General features: G+C 38.9%; 1 protein-coding gene across 3 annotated transcripts in view; it reads right to left on the bottom strand.

The window, feature by feature from the left end:
* The window catches only part of LOC118315143 (troponin I, fast skeletal muscle), a 34,567-nt gene that overhangs the window by 405 nt on the left and 18,888 nt on the right, over positions 1 to 15,274 (bottom strand). The window contains exons 1-6 of one of the 3 annotated variants that reach the window (XM_035642179.2): positions 6,031 to 6,156; positions 4,592 to 4,624; positions 3,861 to 3,897; positions 1,674 to 1,802; positions 1,241 to 1,330; positions 23 to 196 (exon numbers count right to left, since the gene is read on the bottom strand). The exons of 1 other annotated variant lie outside the window; for it this stretch is intronic. In XM_035642179.2, coding sequence (XP_035498072.1) covers positions 23 to 196; positions 1,241 to 1,330; positions 1,674 to 1,802; positions 3,861 to 3,897; positions 4,592 to 4,599 — 438 coding nt within the window. In that variant the 5' untranslated portion in view covers positions 4,600 to 4,624; positions 6,031 to 6,156. Of the gene's footprint in view, positions 1 to 22; positions 197 to 1,240; positions 1,331 to 1,673; positions 1,803 to 3,860; positions 3,898 to 4,591; positions 4,625 to 6,030; positions 6,157 to 15,274 lie in introns of those variants that run through there. One more of the 3 variants, XM_035642180.2, reaches the window with a different exon arrangement.

Raw genomic sequence — 15,274 nt, 5'->3', positions numbered from 1 at the left:
TCGTCTTCCTGCAGAGACTCACCTCCTCTTTCACCTCCTTCTTGACCTGCTTCAGGTTGGCCCTCAGGTCCATGTTGACTGTATGTTTGGAGCCCAGCAGAGCCTTCAGCATGGCGTCAGCGGACATACGCACTCTCTTCAGAGCGGGTTTCTTCACTCCGGCCAAGTCGACCACTTTGATCTTCAGGTCATTGATCTAAAGAGCAGCCAGAGTAGATTAAAACGTGAAATCAAGCCAAAGGAGTGGTAGAGTAGTTGTTTGGTTTAAATAATAAGTTGTGTAATTCTATGTACTTAATGTATTTTTCTCATTGTTAGCAAAGCCCATGAGAACATAACATCAATGAACTGATTGTACTACTAAGTACTCAAACTACAGGTGGGTTGGGATAAAAAATTTAATAGATATCACTGTGTAAATGATATATGAACAAACCCCTTTGTTAAAAACATTCAGAATATAGTATAGATAATACAGCAGGAAAGTTTGGTGCCACTCGAGTGGAGATTTTCTGACCGAAATCACTTTAAGAAAGATATATATTGCTATTGAAATCTATTTGGACAATTTCTTTCCACTGGTTTGAAAAAAGACTGGGGAAAATTCACCTGTCCAGGGAAAAAAACCAAAAAAAAACAACGTTTTAAATGTTTAAAGGCTGTACTTCTGAGCTGGCTGCTTGTGGCAAATAAATTGCTTCATGTTAAGGCTAAATCATTTATTGATAATAATATCAAAATGGCTTTTTCCGCTCTCTAAAAGACTTGTCTGTTTGTAATGATCATCTCATAATATTAAATGCAGTGCAAATAGTGCAACGTTGATTTTCGTATTAAATTGAATGGCCAAAAACAGTTAACACTAGTTAGAGAACATCTAACTGCACATTTGAACACAAACTTGATTATATGTTATTCTGACACTTCATGCAAGGAATACAGGTCTATTCTTGATCACCCGTCTCACCTAGTATCATCTATGTCATGTTCAACATTGGTGCATCAAATAGGCGACACAACTCTGTTGTGTAATAATTTCTCAAGATTTTTTTTTTGAAATTCGTTTTCAGCCTCTGTAAAGATGATAATGGATGGATGCACGTAAGTTATCCAAAAATGCATCCTCATAACTGCCTGGTTAACAGTCTTGTCTGTTTGTGATGATTATTCTCACATGGGGAACTTCACAGCAGCAGCAGCAGCAGTAGCATGAGGAGGAGGAGGAGGAGGCATACTGTACCTCTTTGTCAGCCTTGTCCACTTTGGCAGCCAGGTCGTACCTCTCCTCGTCCACCTTGTCGATGAGGGCGTGCAGCTTTTTGCAGGTTTCCTGAAAACATTATGACCCGACAGCTGTGATCACTATGTCTACATAGTGATCACAACTGTTGACTAATGGATATTATTCAAATATCAAGCAATAATAATGACAATAGGCTGCTCACTTTCACTAAGCACAGTTGAGTAAAACAAACTATTTTCAGCATAAAGTAGGACAATCTAAAGGATCCCTTTATCTGCACTACTGTAGCTTTCAGTCTGAGCTGCTCAGTGTATTCTCATAACCACCACAACCATTGTAGTTGAGTTTTGATTCACAGAGTCGGCAGCCGAACAGATTCCGGTGACGAAATAGTGACAAGAGTGAAACTCTAAACTGAAGCGTATCTCACCATGAGGGTCGCCTGGTCTCCGCTCTGGCTGGGTTTAGTACAATTTTCGGCCATGTAGGCTTTCTTGGCTTCTACGATGTCCTTCTTCTCTTGTTCAATCCAAGTCGCCGCAATCTGCAGGATCAAACTCTGCAGGACAAGAGGGAAGAAAACAGCCAGTCACAGACAACCTGCGATATTTCATTCACCAGGTGTTAGGGCACGCAAAGGAAATTATTTAAAGGAGGTTTTTCATCTGAAATATTTGGCATAATTATTTTTCTGTTTTATGTAATGTATTTTGCAAAAGGAATGTTGTACCGCTTAAAGTATGTCCTTCAGCTTGTTTTGGTCTTAAAAAGATTTCCCAGTCTATTTTAGAATCCACCTGTTTGTCAGGTGGATGTGACTGTTCATCTCCTCACTGTTACTTGTATAAGTTAAACTGCTTTGCTTCATGTATCGTCAAATCATTTCAACCTTTTCCATACCATAAGGAACATCAGTGTGACAATGGAACAAAACAATGGAAATACATTTTGTTATCATCCCCAAAAAAACCTTTAAAAGCTTGGCCACATCATCCGACACATAACATCAGCAGATAAAAGGGACACTTCTCATCTCATTTTCCACAAAATACTTTCACCTATAAATGTCCTAATCAACTCTTGAACAAAGGACTTTCTAAGTAAGGAGAAAAGCTCAGAAGCTGTTGATCTGTGAGCACTGATAGTTCAAGTCAATGAAAATTAGATTGCACATGAAAAAGTCTTCGAGTTATTCTGGATGCTGATGCTTTCTTCCCCGGGTAAGATTCAGAGAAACTTAACGCGTGCATCCGTCATGAGCAGACTATATAGCACAATTGGGAGTTTAAACATTAGGCTGAGGAGATGTATCATCTTTAAGAGCAACGTAAGGCCTTTTATTTAGTCAAGCATTCTCTTAATCAAATCTATGTGGTTCTCAGTATTGCTGTTTATATGTGTGTATGGGTAAATGCTTTGGTAAATGGTCTTTTTTATAGCACTTTTCTAGTCTTTTGAACAACTTACACCACATTCACCCACACATTCACATGACGTTTCTGTATTTGGGGCTTTGTCTATCAGTCATATATGTCGTTCGTCACAGCCATACGGGGCAATTTCGGGTTCAGAGTCTTGCCCAAGGACTTGCATGTGGACTGGACGAGCCGGCTATCGTCCGGCCATCAGCTTAGTGGATTATTGTGTGTGTGGGTTAGGGTTAGGGTTAACCCTATTTCTATATAAAGCATAGGGATGTGTGTATGTGTATGAATGTATTAGATAGTTTATGAATGTGTGTATGTGCATGTGTTTGTTTTTTTAGCTCTATTACAGCACAGGGCGGCTGTGGCTCAGCATGTAGAGTCGTTAGTCCACTATCCCAAAGGTTGGCGGTACGATCCCAGCTTCTGCTAGTCCACATGCTGTTGTGTCCTTGGGCAAGACATTTAACCCTAACTTGCCTCTGACGGCTCTTCCGACAGTGTATGAATGTGACATTAAAATGCGCGATATGAATTTGGGTGAATGTGACTGTAAAGCAGTTTGAGTGGTCTATATGACTAGAAAAGTGCTATGTAAAATACAGTCCATTTATATTGATTTATTATGTCGTGAACTGCCTCTGTATAGGAAATTTCACTGTACAAGGAAAATTCTACTTGATTCACTTTTGCCTTGCTTACATTTGATTAGCGTCTGATATAGATATATATAAAATTAAAATATCATGGTCATTTTGTGAGAGTTTTTCTTCTTTAAACCACTAGAATAATGTAAACATCATGTGTCTCTCCCAGAGAGGTCATGGAGGAAGCCCTCAATGTGTGTGTTTGACAGATTTAACCAGCAGGTGGTGCCTCGGAACAACTGAAACCAAAACATCAGCTCCTTTTGAAGCCAAATACATGGAGGTTACAAATGCTATGATGGAAGATGGATTATTAAATGTAACAGTAACTGTTACTGTCTGGAGAGGTGTGTTATTAACTGCATTAACTGCAACAACCACCATTACTCTCCTAACGCACACACAAACACAAAAACATCTACACACGTAAGATGCAGATATTTCTGTAGCTATGCTTTTCAGTAAGATTATCAATCCTTTACATATCATCACATGTCAGATATGAGGCAGAATAAAGACTGAAAGCAGCTGCGGAGTCACTCGTACCTTTAGATGATGCCTGCGGCTCGAATTCATCTTCTTTCTGTAAAGAGCACAAATGACTCTGTTAGTGTCTCGTCAAGAAACACTTGACTCAAAGTCTAAAACAGAGTCAGATGGAAAATTAAACTGAGTTCTGTTGTTTCTTCTGTTCTTTGTCATTTGTTTTTCTCTCCCTCTAACTTTCTGTCCATCCTCCCTTAATTCCTTCATTCTTTTTCTATCTTTTCTATCATTCTTCCGTCTTTCTTCCCTTGCTTTTTTCCTGCTTCCTTTCAGTTCTCTCCTCTTTGCTCTTTTCATCCTTCATCCTCTCTTTCTCTCTGACCACGTTCCCTCTATTCTCTTTTTTTCTCTTGACCTTTCTCCCTTATATCTATCCTTCTTCCATTCCCCATATCTTTCTTCCTTTACTCCTTTATGATTATATTTCTCTTTTTCTGGATTCTTTCTTAAAATCTTTCAATCCATCTTTCTCTCATCCACCTTTCTTTCTTTGTTTCTCTCCACATCAACTTCTCTGTTTCTTTCCTCTTTACATTCTTTTCTTTTCATGTGAGTACTTTTACTTTGAATACTTGAGTGTATTCCACTGCTGATGATGCTTCTAACATGTCATTAAAGATTTAAAAACTGTGGCACTGATTTTTTTTCCCCTTTACATTTAGGTCCGACACTAATTTTAATCCCGTAAAATATTAAGAATCAAGAATTAATCATCAGGAGGCAAAACTTACTCAGACATGTTGGCGGTTTCTTTTTTTCACGGCCTGTTCAGGGAGGAAAAACAGAACAGAGGAGAAAGTCAGTGAAACACTGAGGGAGAATAAAGGATGTTATAATCTGCTCTCTGCTTAAATGTCAGAGGGTCTCCTCTCTATGAAATGTGATCTATTCAAACAGTTGATAAGGGGCTGAGTGGTGACAGAGCTAAGTTTGGAGTTTGGATCAAATGACGCCGCTGACGCCTGTAATAAGCATGCAAAACTAAATATCCTCGGGGAATTAACACTTCATTTCCTTTCGTGGAGAAGAATTCCTGCAGCAGAATGTGCTGGAACAGCATGTTAGCTGCCAACACTGGGCTTTCTATACACACTGCAAAAACAAACCCTGCTCATCAAGTAACTATCAGATTTCAAGAGTTATTTTTACAAAAAATATTCAGGGTTTCAGTTTTCCATCTTGTCTAATGATCCTGAAAATAAAAACTAGAGATCAACACACAGACAAATAAAAGACTCAATAATGCATCATAACAACAAATACATTACTGTGTAAACCAAAATATTTCCTCCCAAGATCAAAACTGCAGCAAATGTCTGCAAAAGTCCAGCCTAAGACCAACAATTAAAAATTCAAAAATTTCTAAATCAAATGCTATTTTTTCCCCGAGACCAGAATTGATAGAACATAGGATTTATGTGTGAAGATCAAAGTCCAAAACTTTTCAGATCAATCAAATTCTTCCAAAAAGTTTATTGAAAGAAAATGTTGTCATCATCATTAGCTGTTTTCTTTTGAGAGTTTTGAAAATAAATCCAAAGCAAAGCCTCAGAAAAGGCCAGTCCAAATGAAGAGCTCAAATTATAAAACATCTCATTCCTGAATGAAAGAGAAAAGAAAGAGAAACTGGCCAGGGAACAAGTGGGAATATCTCAACACAATATGCAAATTTCCCTCTTGCTTTTTGAAAGAAGTCTTGGAGGCTGAATTGAACACCAAATTACTTCTTAAAATGACCATTTCAATGGTGCAATTTCTGAAAACCGTAAAAATCCATTATTCCTCTCAAATCCACATGCTCTGAAGTAACTAACCAGCCAAATGCAAAAAAAAAAGAACCTTAAAATTATGGATGGACAAACAGAAATCTATTGAACAGACAAAAGTATCCACCTTGCTTCATTAAAGTCCCCATTTAATGGTGTTTAAACAGTGCTCAGATTTCATCGGGCAGGAATAAGCCCTCTACTTCACGTAGGATCACTTTTCCCTTCACTTACTAATAAACCCCAGAGGTCAGGACTTTCATCACCATAGCACTTTACAAACAGGTCTCCTCAAAGAGACTAAAGAACTCCTCACAGCCACTTCATATTGGTAACCGGCTCTGTCAAGGCACGCAGAGAGGAGAAGGAGGAGGAAGAAGAATAAGATGGTAAATCATTCTCACCTACAGGGAGACCGAAAGTCGAGGAGGAGGGCAGAAGTGGCCAGAGGCAGCTGGAAGAAATCGTCCTCAGGGTGTATATATACGAGGGCTAAGATATGGATATGGAGCTCCTGTTTATGGAAATGCAGGATCCTCAGACCAATCGGTCGGCAAGCTCCTGAAATATCGTTAACCCGTGCCAACTTCACCCTGTAAATCAAACATCTTCAAGGAGGAGCCTGGTATCATTTTAGGTCTCTGCTCAGTGTGACCGGGACGCTATACAAGGGAGGAAAAGCATGATGAGGCTCGCATTCACTAGAAAACCATCAGAGTCCAAATGTTTAACAAGAGCAAGACAGGACTGGTGAAAGGAGTAGGACAGTAGAGTCAGTATATCCTTGAGTTTAAGAGGTGATTGTTTCATGATACATACACTGCAAATAAAGGCTGGAGTTTGCTTCCAATTCACACATTAAGGGTACATTTATGGGACAAAACTGGTTTTTCTTTGTAATTAAAAAAGCTCAAAGTTGTACAAGGAATCACATTTAAAAGACTTTAAGGTACTTTTGAATCTGGTTTCTGATTATTATTTTTTAAGACAGTGAAAAAGGATGATGTGACTATTTTTACTATCCTTTGCTGTAAAGAGCCCAAAAATGGTTTTAGACAGAGAAAAATGCAATCTTTTCTTTAAAATATCTAACTCAAAGGCAGAAATCAAATGTGAACTATAGCATCGTTCTAGCAGCTAATTTGACTCTGTGTCCTCAGATTTCATAATCCGTTGAATCCCAGCAAGCCTAAAATGAAACATGAGCGTCTTTTCACTCATCAGATGCAGTTTCTCATGAAGGGGGTGCATCTTTTAAAACTGGCAAGAACGCAAATACCAATGTCTCCTTGGTGCCAACTCCACTAAAAGATTTCAGCTGTGCAAGGCTCAGGTAGTTTTCAATGCCTCTTCCTCCAAAGCTGTGCCTAACACAGGACAAAGCTTACAGTTGAAAACAGCAAGAGTTTTCATTTTTGGGACATAAACCAGACAAAGGGATACAGTAAGGAAAAATACTCCCTTCTTGTAATGTTCTCAAGTTTTAATGTGTATGGAAAAAACAACTTCTTTAAAAACATAAATTTCACCCTCATAGATGGAAATAAAGTCCTAAATATTTGTAATGTTGGCCTTTACCTCTTATATTAAAAGCAGCTTGCCCCTTGTGCTTGGAAGTGTACTGGAATGTCTGGATACAGTAGAGGAAGGGATTAATAAGGTACTTTTAAGCAATGTTTTCCCAAAGACAATGGCAAATTCCAACAGACATCTTCGGAAGATGATTACAGAAAAATAAAAACATCCATTAGTGCCTAATTCCTTTCATGAAAAACATGAATTTAACTTCACCAAGAATTCATGTTCGCCTGACTTTGGAAGACGGATCAAGTTTTGTGATCATCCAAACCTAAAAGCAAATGTCCTCAGCTGTTGGAGCTGACATTACCTAAATTTGCAAAAGAAAAAATTTAAATTCTAAATATTTAAAGTTCTCTATTGATAACTTTGCATAACACAAAAAGACATGCATGTTCAAACACAGGCGCAAAAGAAACAAACACCCAGATATCACTTTTAACTATTGCTCCAAATAAAGGGCTTAGCAAGCTCGCACTTCTGCTGTCTATAAATATCATGTAATTGCCGACTGGTCTGGTTAGCGTTTCATCTTGGGTTGCTGCTCAGAGCCGTGCATCTGCTCTCAGAAAGGCTTCTAGACCTTTCTGTGGCTACAGAGGGTCCTCTCATATTAACACTTGTGCTATAAAAATATGCGGGCATGATTTCAGGTAGGCAGGAAGGCATTTTTTCTATGTGGATAATGTTACATTACGACTCTTCTATGGGAGAATTGACGTGTACAAAAATGCTTCTTGCAATATGTACGTAAGTTGTCTGTGTCTTCCAGGGCCAATTTGTGTTTTCTGACCTTTATGGTTGAGGTTTGGTCGAGTTAGGCCACTAAAAAGATGGCGGTCATTGTTTACCAACCAATGCTATAATCTATATAGCCTTGGTAGTGGCATTGCTCAATAGATAAGGCTGTGGATTTGTCAACTGGTCCAACACCTGCAGATTGAAATATCCCAGCAACCATTGGATGGATTAACATTATTTATAACATTACTTATAGACATTTGGGGTTGCCAGATGAAAAATCGTAAAGGGCATTGGTCAGTCTCTCACTTTCCCTCTAAAAGTCTTTTGTGCAATATCGTAACATCTACTAGATTGGTTGCCACTTAATCTGGTTATCAAACATCTTAAAATACAACAGACTGCATTTGAATACCAACTTGATGTATGTCAAAGCCGCATAGCACCATATCCAGCAGTGGACCCTAACCCCCCCCACGCACGGAATACAGGTCATACATACATACATGTCATGTTCAACATTGGTGCATCAAAAAAATCTGTTGTGCAATGCCTTCTCTATATATTTTTTTTAATTAGTTGTCAGCCACGGTATAGATAATGGATGGATGTAGTAAATAATCCAAAAATACATCCTGATAACTGACTGGTTAGTTACATAAATTTACAATAATGGGTAGAGGATTCTTTCGGTATGACAAGAAATTTCAGCTTTGATCCAAAGCCTTTCATATTGAGTGAGATCACATAATTTGTACAACACAGTAGCGATTGTGGCCATTCTCTTTGAATGAGATACACTGTAAGAATGCAATTTTCACTTAACAGAAATGTTCACTCTTAGTGAATGTCAAGGACAGAAATGTTTAATTTTTTTTTAAATTGTGGTGTTCAAAGCCAAGTTGCAGAGACATTCAATGTCCAAAAAACAATAAAGCCGAGCCAATTAGAAGGTAAAACATGTCTGCATCCACAAAAGCATTTGAGTAATTGATCTCCTTGTTACCTCTTCTCCAGTGATCACCTCAGCCCCACTGACCAGTACCAAATGTCATCGCAGCCATAAGCATTCAGCAGGTCAGACTATAAGATCGTAGGTCAATGGTAAAGGTGGTGACAGATCTGAGTGTGGTGCAGAGAGAGGAGATGATGGAGTCTGAGTCATGCTGGGAATGTGGCGGGTGGAGGGTGATGCCGGGGGTTCTGGTTCATGGTTTTGTTAGAGACGGGCCGAGATGTCCCGCCTACAACTCGAGCCTCAGGAATGCTCTGTAACGCAGTGCCAAGTTTGGAAACGTGAGTGAAGCGTGTGGCTTTTCCTCGCTATGTAAAAGCATTAATATGTATGTTTACATGGAGTTTGATTCATATTCCTGATGCTACTGGTAGCTTGTTTAGATTCATCCACCATTTGGTTTTGTTTGAATTGTGGAGGTGGTGGCCGTGTCACCACCCACTGGGATGGTTTATGGTTTGATGTACTGCTTGTCAATATAAATATACAGTATACATTGCAACGTTGAAAATGTATTACAAACGGACAAAACATCACAAATGAAAAAAAAATCAATAACTAATTTTGTTAGTTTTTAAACATAATTAGGTTGGAGTGATTCAAGTGGATGATGAAAAAAATAGTTTGTTTCATCCCGAATTCTCAAAGTTGACTCTGAGTGACCAGTTTGAGCCAATACTCCAACTACTCAGTTGGGCTGCTCCAACTATGAACTGCATTGTTGATCTCGCTTTCCTTGCAATGTGTTAGTAGTTGATAAAAAGCTTAACTTTTCAAGCAGCAGCACAAGCCCTAAATAATTAAATTATGTTCATGTAAAATATAGGTACTGTCTGACATCAAATGTTAATAGATAGAGGGGACAGTTGGTGAACCAGGGTCGTGCTCATCTGGTTGTCGAGTCTATTTCCTGTGTGCTTCCCTTTTCAATTACATGGGCAGCTAGCACAGCATGTTAGCACAGAAGCTGGCTATGTTATGTGACCAGGAAACTGTGATTGGTTGTTGATGTAATGACGATGGTGCCAGCACCTAGCGTCATGCATGCCCACCATCAAGTATTAAAGCAATGCCTTCATTGACCTGACATGGAAGGCTTTACCAAGCAAATCATGTTTTTCTTCTAACTTTTCATGAACTGCATGCACATTAATGCCTAACAGACTCTCAGTCTCAATACTTGGGTCAGACTTTTATGAGATTCTGGAAATTCTCATTGTGGGTGTTATGAATTGTATATGTTTGTAGCCACAGGGTTGTGGCCTGAGGGAGGATAACAAAGCAGCAACTTCCTACAAGGCTGAGTGAATTTGGAGCCTTGTTAGTCAAGCAGATGTTCAACCATTAATATCTTCTAAATGGAAGAGACACCATTTCTCTTTTATTTGAAGGGTAAAGCTGAGGACTTCTCCATTCACTCATATCATCCTATTGTTTTGCAAGTAGCAGCAGCCTCTAGTGGACATCTTAGTTGTTACAGTTCTATAGTACAAGTGTTGACTTCATGTTTGCTAGTTCATCTCCAGATTTAAGTTTAGTCTTCATCAGGCCATTGCTGCCATCAGGCTGGCCTCGGACTGAAAGGGGAGGATCATGTTAAATGAAATGTAAATACAGCTGCTTTCTTGAGAAGGACATTCAGTTCCTGACCTCTGATTTGTTTCTTACATTTAGTGCTCAGACATTGGCTGTGGTGTATAAGCAACTTCAACTAGACAATGAAAGTATATTTTTTAACTGCAAAGCATCCTAAAGATAGAGGACTGTTTTTTTTTACTTGGCATACGTAATGAAAGCATCAGCAGTCAAATTGGTCTAACAATCTACGGAATTTCTTGGGGATAACGGCTCTGTTACAGAGTTTATGTATGAAAGAATATTTCTCACGTTCGACTGTAATTGAAAGCATCATGCAGAGACTGTAATGTCATGCTTTAACACCAGTGCTTGTTGTGGTGTCGTGTTTTATTTAGAAGTGCTAAAGGATGTGACATTGAAAGCAGCTGATTTCACTGATTAGCAACCTTCATTTATAGGTGGAGGAACTAACGAGTGAAATCAGCTGCTGCAGTGTTTGATTGGATCACAAACCTGCAGACTTGACTTACATTTCCCACCACAAATGTAACACAAGTAAATGATTTAAATGCAGCTTCATAAAATGACATACTCTATGTTACACCCTGATTCTAATTAACTTTGGGGGTCTGGACACATTTTTGAAAGAGTTGAATAGAAAAAGGTATGGTGGCCCTGAGAGCTCACAGCACTGCAACTTGAGCAAATAGACAAAACACAAGAAATTAAGAAAACATCTTCATCAATTTGCACACAGGCGCAGCATTTTGGAAAACATGCTGCAATCACCGCAACAAAACACATTAACCGCAACACATGTTTCTACTCTGTAGCACTTTGAGATTGCTTTTAGCAATGAAAAGTGCTCTATAAATGAAATTTATTATTATTATTATTAAGAGAAAGCGCTGAAAACACCACAAAACATTAGAAAAAGCGCTGCAAACACCACAACACAACAAATTCAGAAAAGCCCTGCAAACACCACAACACAACACATTGAGAAAAAGCTCTGCATATATTACCAGAGGACTTAAAAGTGATGCAGACGGCTGAACACGCAGATTTTGATTTTCAAAGGTGCCAAAAAGGTCCAGACTCATTCTTGGGACATTCTGGTTCAATGATTATAAACCTAGACCTCTTGGTCATCATGGGACACCAACCTTGTTTGCTTCGGACCTTTTAATGCACAAGCATTGAAAAGGCAGCTGTGCATAATGCAGTTGAAAAAATAAACTTGTCAGTCTTCGCTGGTGGAGCAATTACGTACTGGAGTGAATTGTTGCTCATAAGCTGACATTCTGCATATTCCAACACTGATTCATCTGTATTGAGCTAGTGAATCAGTATCTGCTCCAGTTATACTAATCAGTATAACTGGAGCAGGTAGTGAACAATACTGATTGCTGTGAACTCACTCCAAACTTGAACCACCTAGGAATTTTATAAAAATTACTCTTGGCACTGGAGGAACAGTGGTCTCTGAGATACTGTTTGTTACGGGGTTACGAAATTACAAGAACCAATTTCAGGTCTCCTCCTGGGTCAAAAGTCCAATTTATTTTTCCTGCAGACAATGGTACCTGACTCACAGCTGGAGCTGGATGAACGGCTTAGATCAGCATGAAACTCTTGTGGTCCAATTATCAGTGAAAGTGATTAACAACAGCTTTAAAAAATATATATGGTTCTTTGAATGAGAGTTAAACATACAAACTTATGCTAAAAAAAAGTTTCTCAGGTAAAGTTAACTAAAAAGTTAGAAAGTTAAATTCTTTACTAGTGTCTTTTCCACAGCGATGACATCTGAAGTTCATGGTTTTGTATAATTTAAAGTCATCCACCATAATGACAGACCAACCCCAATAATCAGCGTTAAACACTTCTGGAACCTGCAGCCCTTCACATTTCACAACTCTGTTATTTACAAATGTTGCTTTCATTTTGAATGCAAACTGAACAAATCACAGTATATTAAATAGATAGATAGATAGATAGTTACTTTATTTATCCAAAGCTGGGAAATTCCGGTGTAACAGCAGCACGTTTCACACAGCACACAAAATATATACAATATATACCCAAACAAATGTAAAAATATACGAATTGCAAAAATATAGAGCATAAGAATAATAAATATAAAGAATTTACATGAATATTACTAGTGGAAATAGTGCAGTAGTACAATTAGTTACCAGTAGTCGCAGAGGAACATGATAACATGAAGGTGAAAATGTGCCGTGATTTAGGTTTTCATTTATATTAACCAGAGTCCAGAATCTATCTGTCAGACAAAGGTTAGGTGTTTTAAGTCTTATGGCATGTTGCAGGAAAGATTTCCTGTAGCAGTCCTTATGACAGCGAAGCTGAATCAGTCTATTGGAAAAGGAGCTCCGCTGTCTGTCCAGTGTGTGGTGGAGAGGATGGTCCGGGTTATCCATGATGGATTACAGTTTGTTCATAGTCCTCCTCTCCACCACAGCTTAAAAAGCGTCCACCTTGCAGCCTATTATGGAGCCAGCTTTCTTGATCAGTTTGTCCAGTCTGTTTGTGTCGCTGGCTTCAATGCTGCTCCCCCTGCAGACCACAGTGAAGAAAAGTACACTGGCAACAACAGACTGATAGAACATTGTAGATCTACTGCCTATAACCGTTAGAGATGTTGCTTTATTGCCAAAAAGTCCGTTCATAAACCACTAGCGCAATATTCAGTTTGCATTGAGGGGTGAAAATCTGGCATCTGAGTTTCTGAATTTATTAGCTCTTCTCTGTTCCGTTTCTTACCTTTAAGTCCTGGGGACAGTTTTCATTCATGGCCAGGGTGACGTGTGAGTGGGACAGAGACAAAAGTTCACCCCCTGCCTGAAAGAGAACATTTGAAGACTGCATCATGGAGCAGATGAGAGATGTTTTTGTGAGGTGCTTCCACAGTATAACTGTGCACAGGTGAAAATGTGCCGTGATTTAGGTTTTCACATTTGCATTGGACATTTCAAAAGGCAAACTGTTGTAGCTCCCATCGCTGCAGATGGCTCTCCGGGTCTGTTCTCTCTTTTCTAATTCTGGCTGGTGTGAGTCTAAGTGAGGAGGCAGCTGTCCTATGAGGATATGATACAGTTGTCAGCTGAGGTCAAATATAACCTGCAGAAACTCTGAGTGGCGATGTGCCAAATACACAAGACATTATTACCATGAAGCAGCTCTCATGAGAGCCACTTCATACTTGAGTGTCAGTGCAGATCAGATGTGATTGATCAGGAGTACCACGGGATCAGTGGTGAAACACTGTACGGTTGAGATCAGGACGAGCCAGGAAACTGATGGGCGTAGACTGAATGCCTGACAATCTAACAGTTGTTTCATATGCTTCACTCATCACTGGCCATGATGTTTGACGCTATGCCCACAGAAATAGCAGAGAATCAAGAGACTGTGGATAAGGGATAAATGAACATACTACTTAGGTTATCACATAGCAGGCTCCATGACAGTCATTTACCGGACTGTCACCTGACTTTGTGGGAGTCGAGAAAAACAAGTTTGTCTAGGCAGGAGGGGAAAGAAATTATTGTGCCAGCAAATTATTAGAATGGAGGGGAAAACTCTTCTGTACATGGTAGTGTCAGTTAGACTGGTAGGAACATCAGCAGCTTTTTGTTTAATAAAAAAGTTTACAGTTCAGTAATTCATCCTTTTTTATTTTAAAGTACTTCCGCTGTTGACCTTTCAGTTCCTGCCCTCCTGTGTTACCCTGGTTCCCTGTTCACTTACCTGCCCCTGCTGTTCCCGCCAGTGCAACCTTTTCAATACTCACCTCCAAGATTTTATGTTACCTCTCTGTAGACAGCTCTCTCGAATTTTTCCATGGTTCTTGATTTCAGCTTTATTTTTTGGGGGAATCTGCCCGAACCCCGACATCTTATTTATGAACCTTTGGATTTCCACTAAAGGCTGTTGCGGTACACAGGGCCAAATCTTTAGGTAAATGCCAATTAATGCAGGTTTTAATCCACAACCGGTTTGTGACTCCATGGAGTTAAAAAGTTGCTGGCACTAAGGACACAACAAGATGAGGTCATTAAAAAGAGCTCTGCTTTGAGCTCAACTGAGGGAAAACCATATGTAAAACATTAAGGACATATGCTGTTAACTTTGTATTTGTTTCATGTAGAATTGTGAGGAAGGTTACAGTTTCCACATGCATTTACATTACAAATTTCCATAACATTGTTGTCATAATTTTTTATTGCCTCATCTAAATTTACACTTTAAAAAAACTATATTAGAGGCTAATGAATATATTGTGACATACATTAATGATGTAACCAGAAAAAATATGTTTGGATGGTGGAGATTTTAACTTTTCTCACAATAGCATGCAAAACAAACAAATTTTCATTTTTTCGACATGGTTTTCTACAGTTTGGGGTTTGACTGGGACTCTTTCAAGGCCCTTTCATAGCCTTCCTCAATTGTTTAATGACAACAACTCGAAAACAGCAGTGTCACATGAGATAATGAGGTCAACAAAATGCATCTTTCTTTATGTAATTACAAACAACTGCCCCTTCAGAATTCACATAAATAAGTGTTTTGCCTGTGTCCTGTCTTATTTTAATAGCTGTCAAACCACAAGTAGTATTTCAGTTGTACAGTACAAAATGAGCATAGTGTCATTGAGGAGAACGTTAGTCTGACAGCATCAGGAATCTGAATGAACATACAACCTTGTC

This window comes from Scophthalmus maximus, chromosome 7 (genome assembly GCF_022379125.1).
Source record: "Scophthalmus maximus strain ysfricsl-2021 chromosome 7, ASM2237912v1, whole genome shotgun sequence".
NCBI lineage: Eukaryota > Metazoa > Chordata > Actinopteri > Pleuronectiformes > Scophthalmidae > Scophthalmus > Scophthalmus maximus.
The sequence above is the reverse complement of the archived record's forward strand: the minus strand, read 5'-3'. Positions and strand labels throughout refer to the sequence as shown.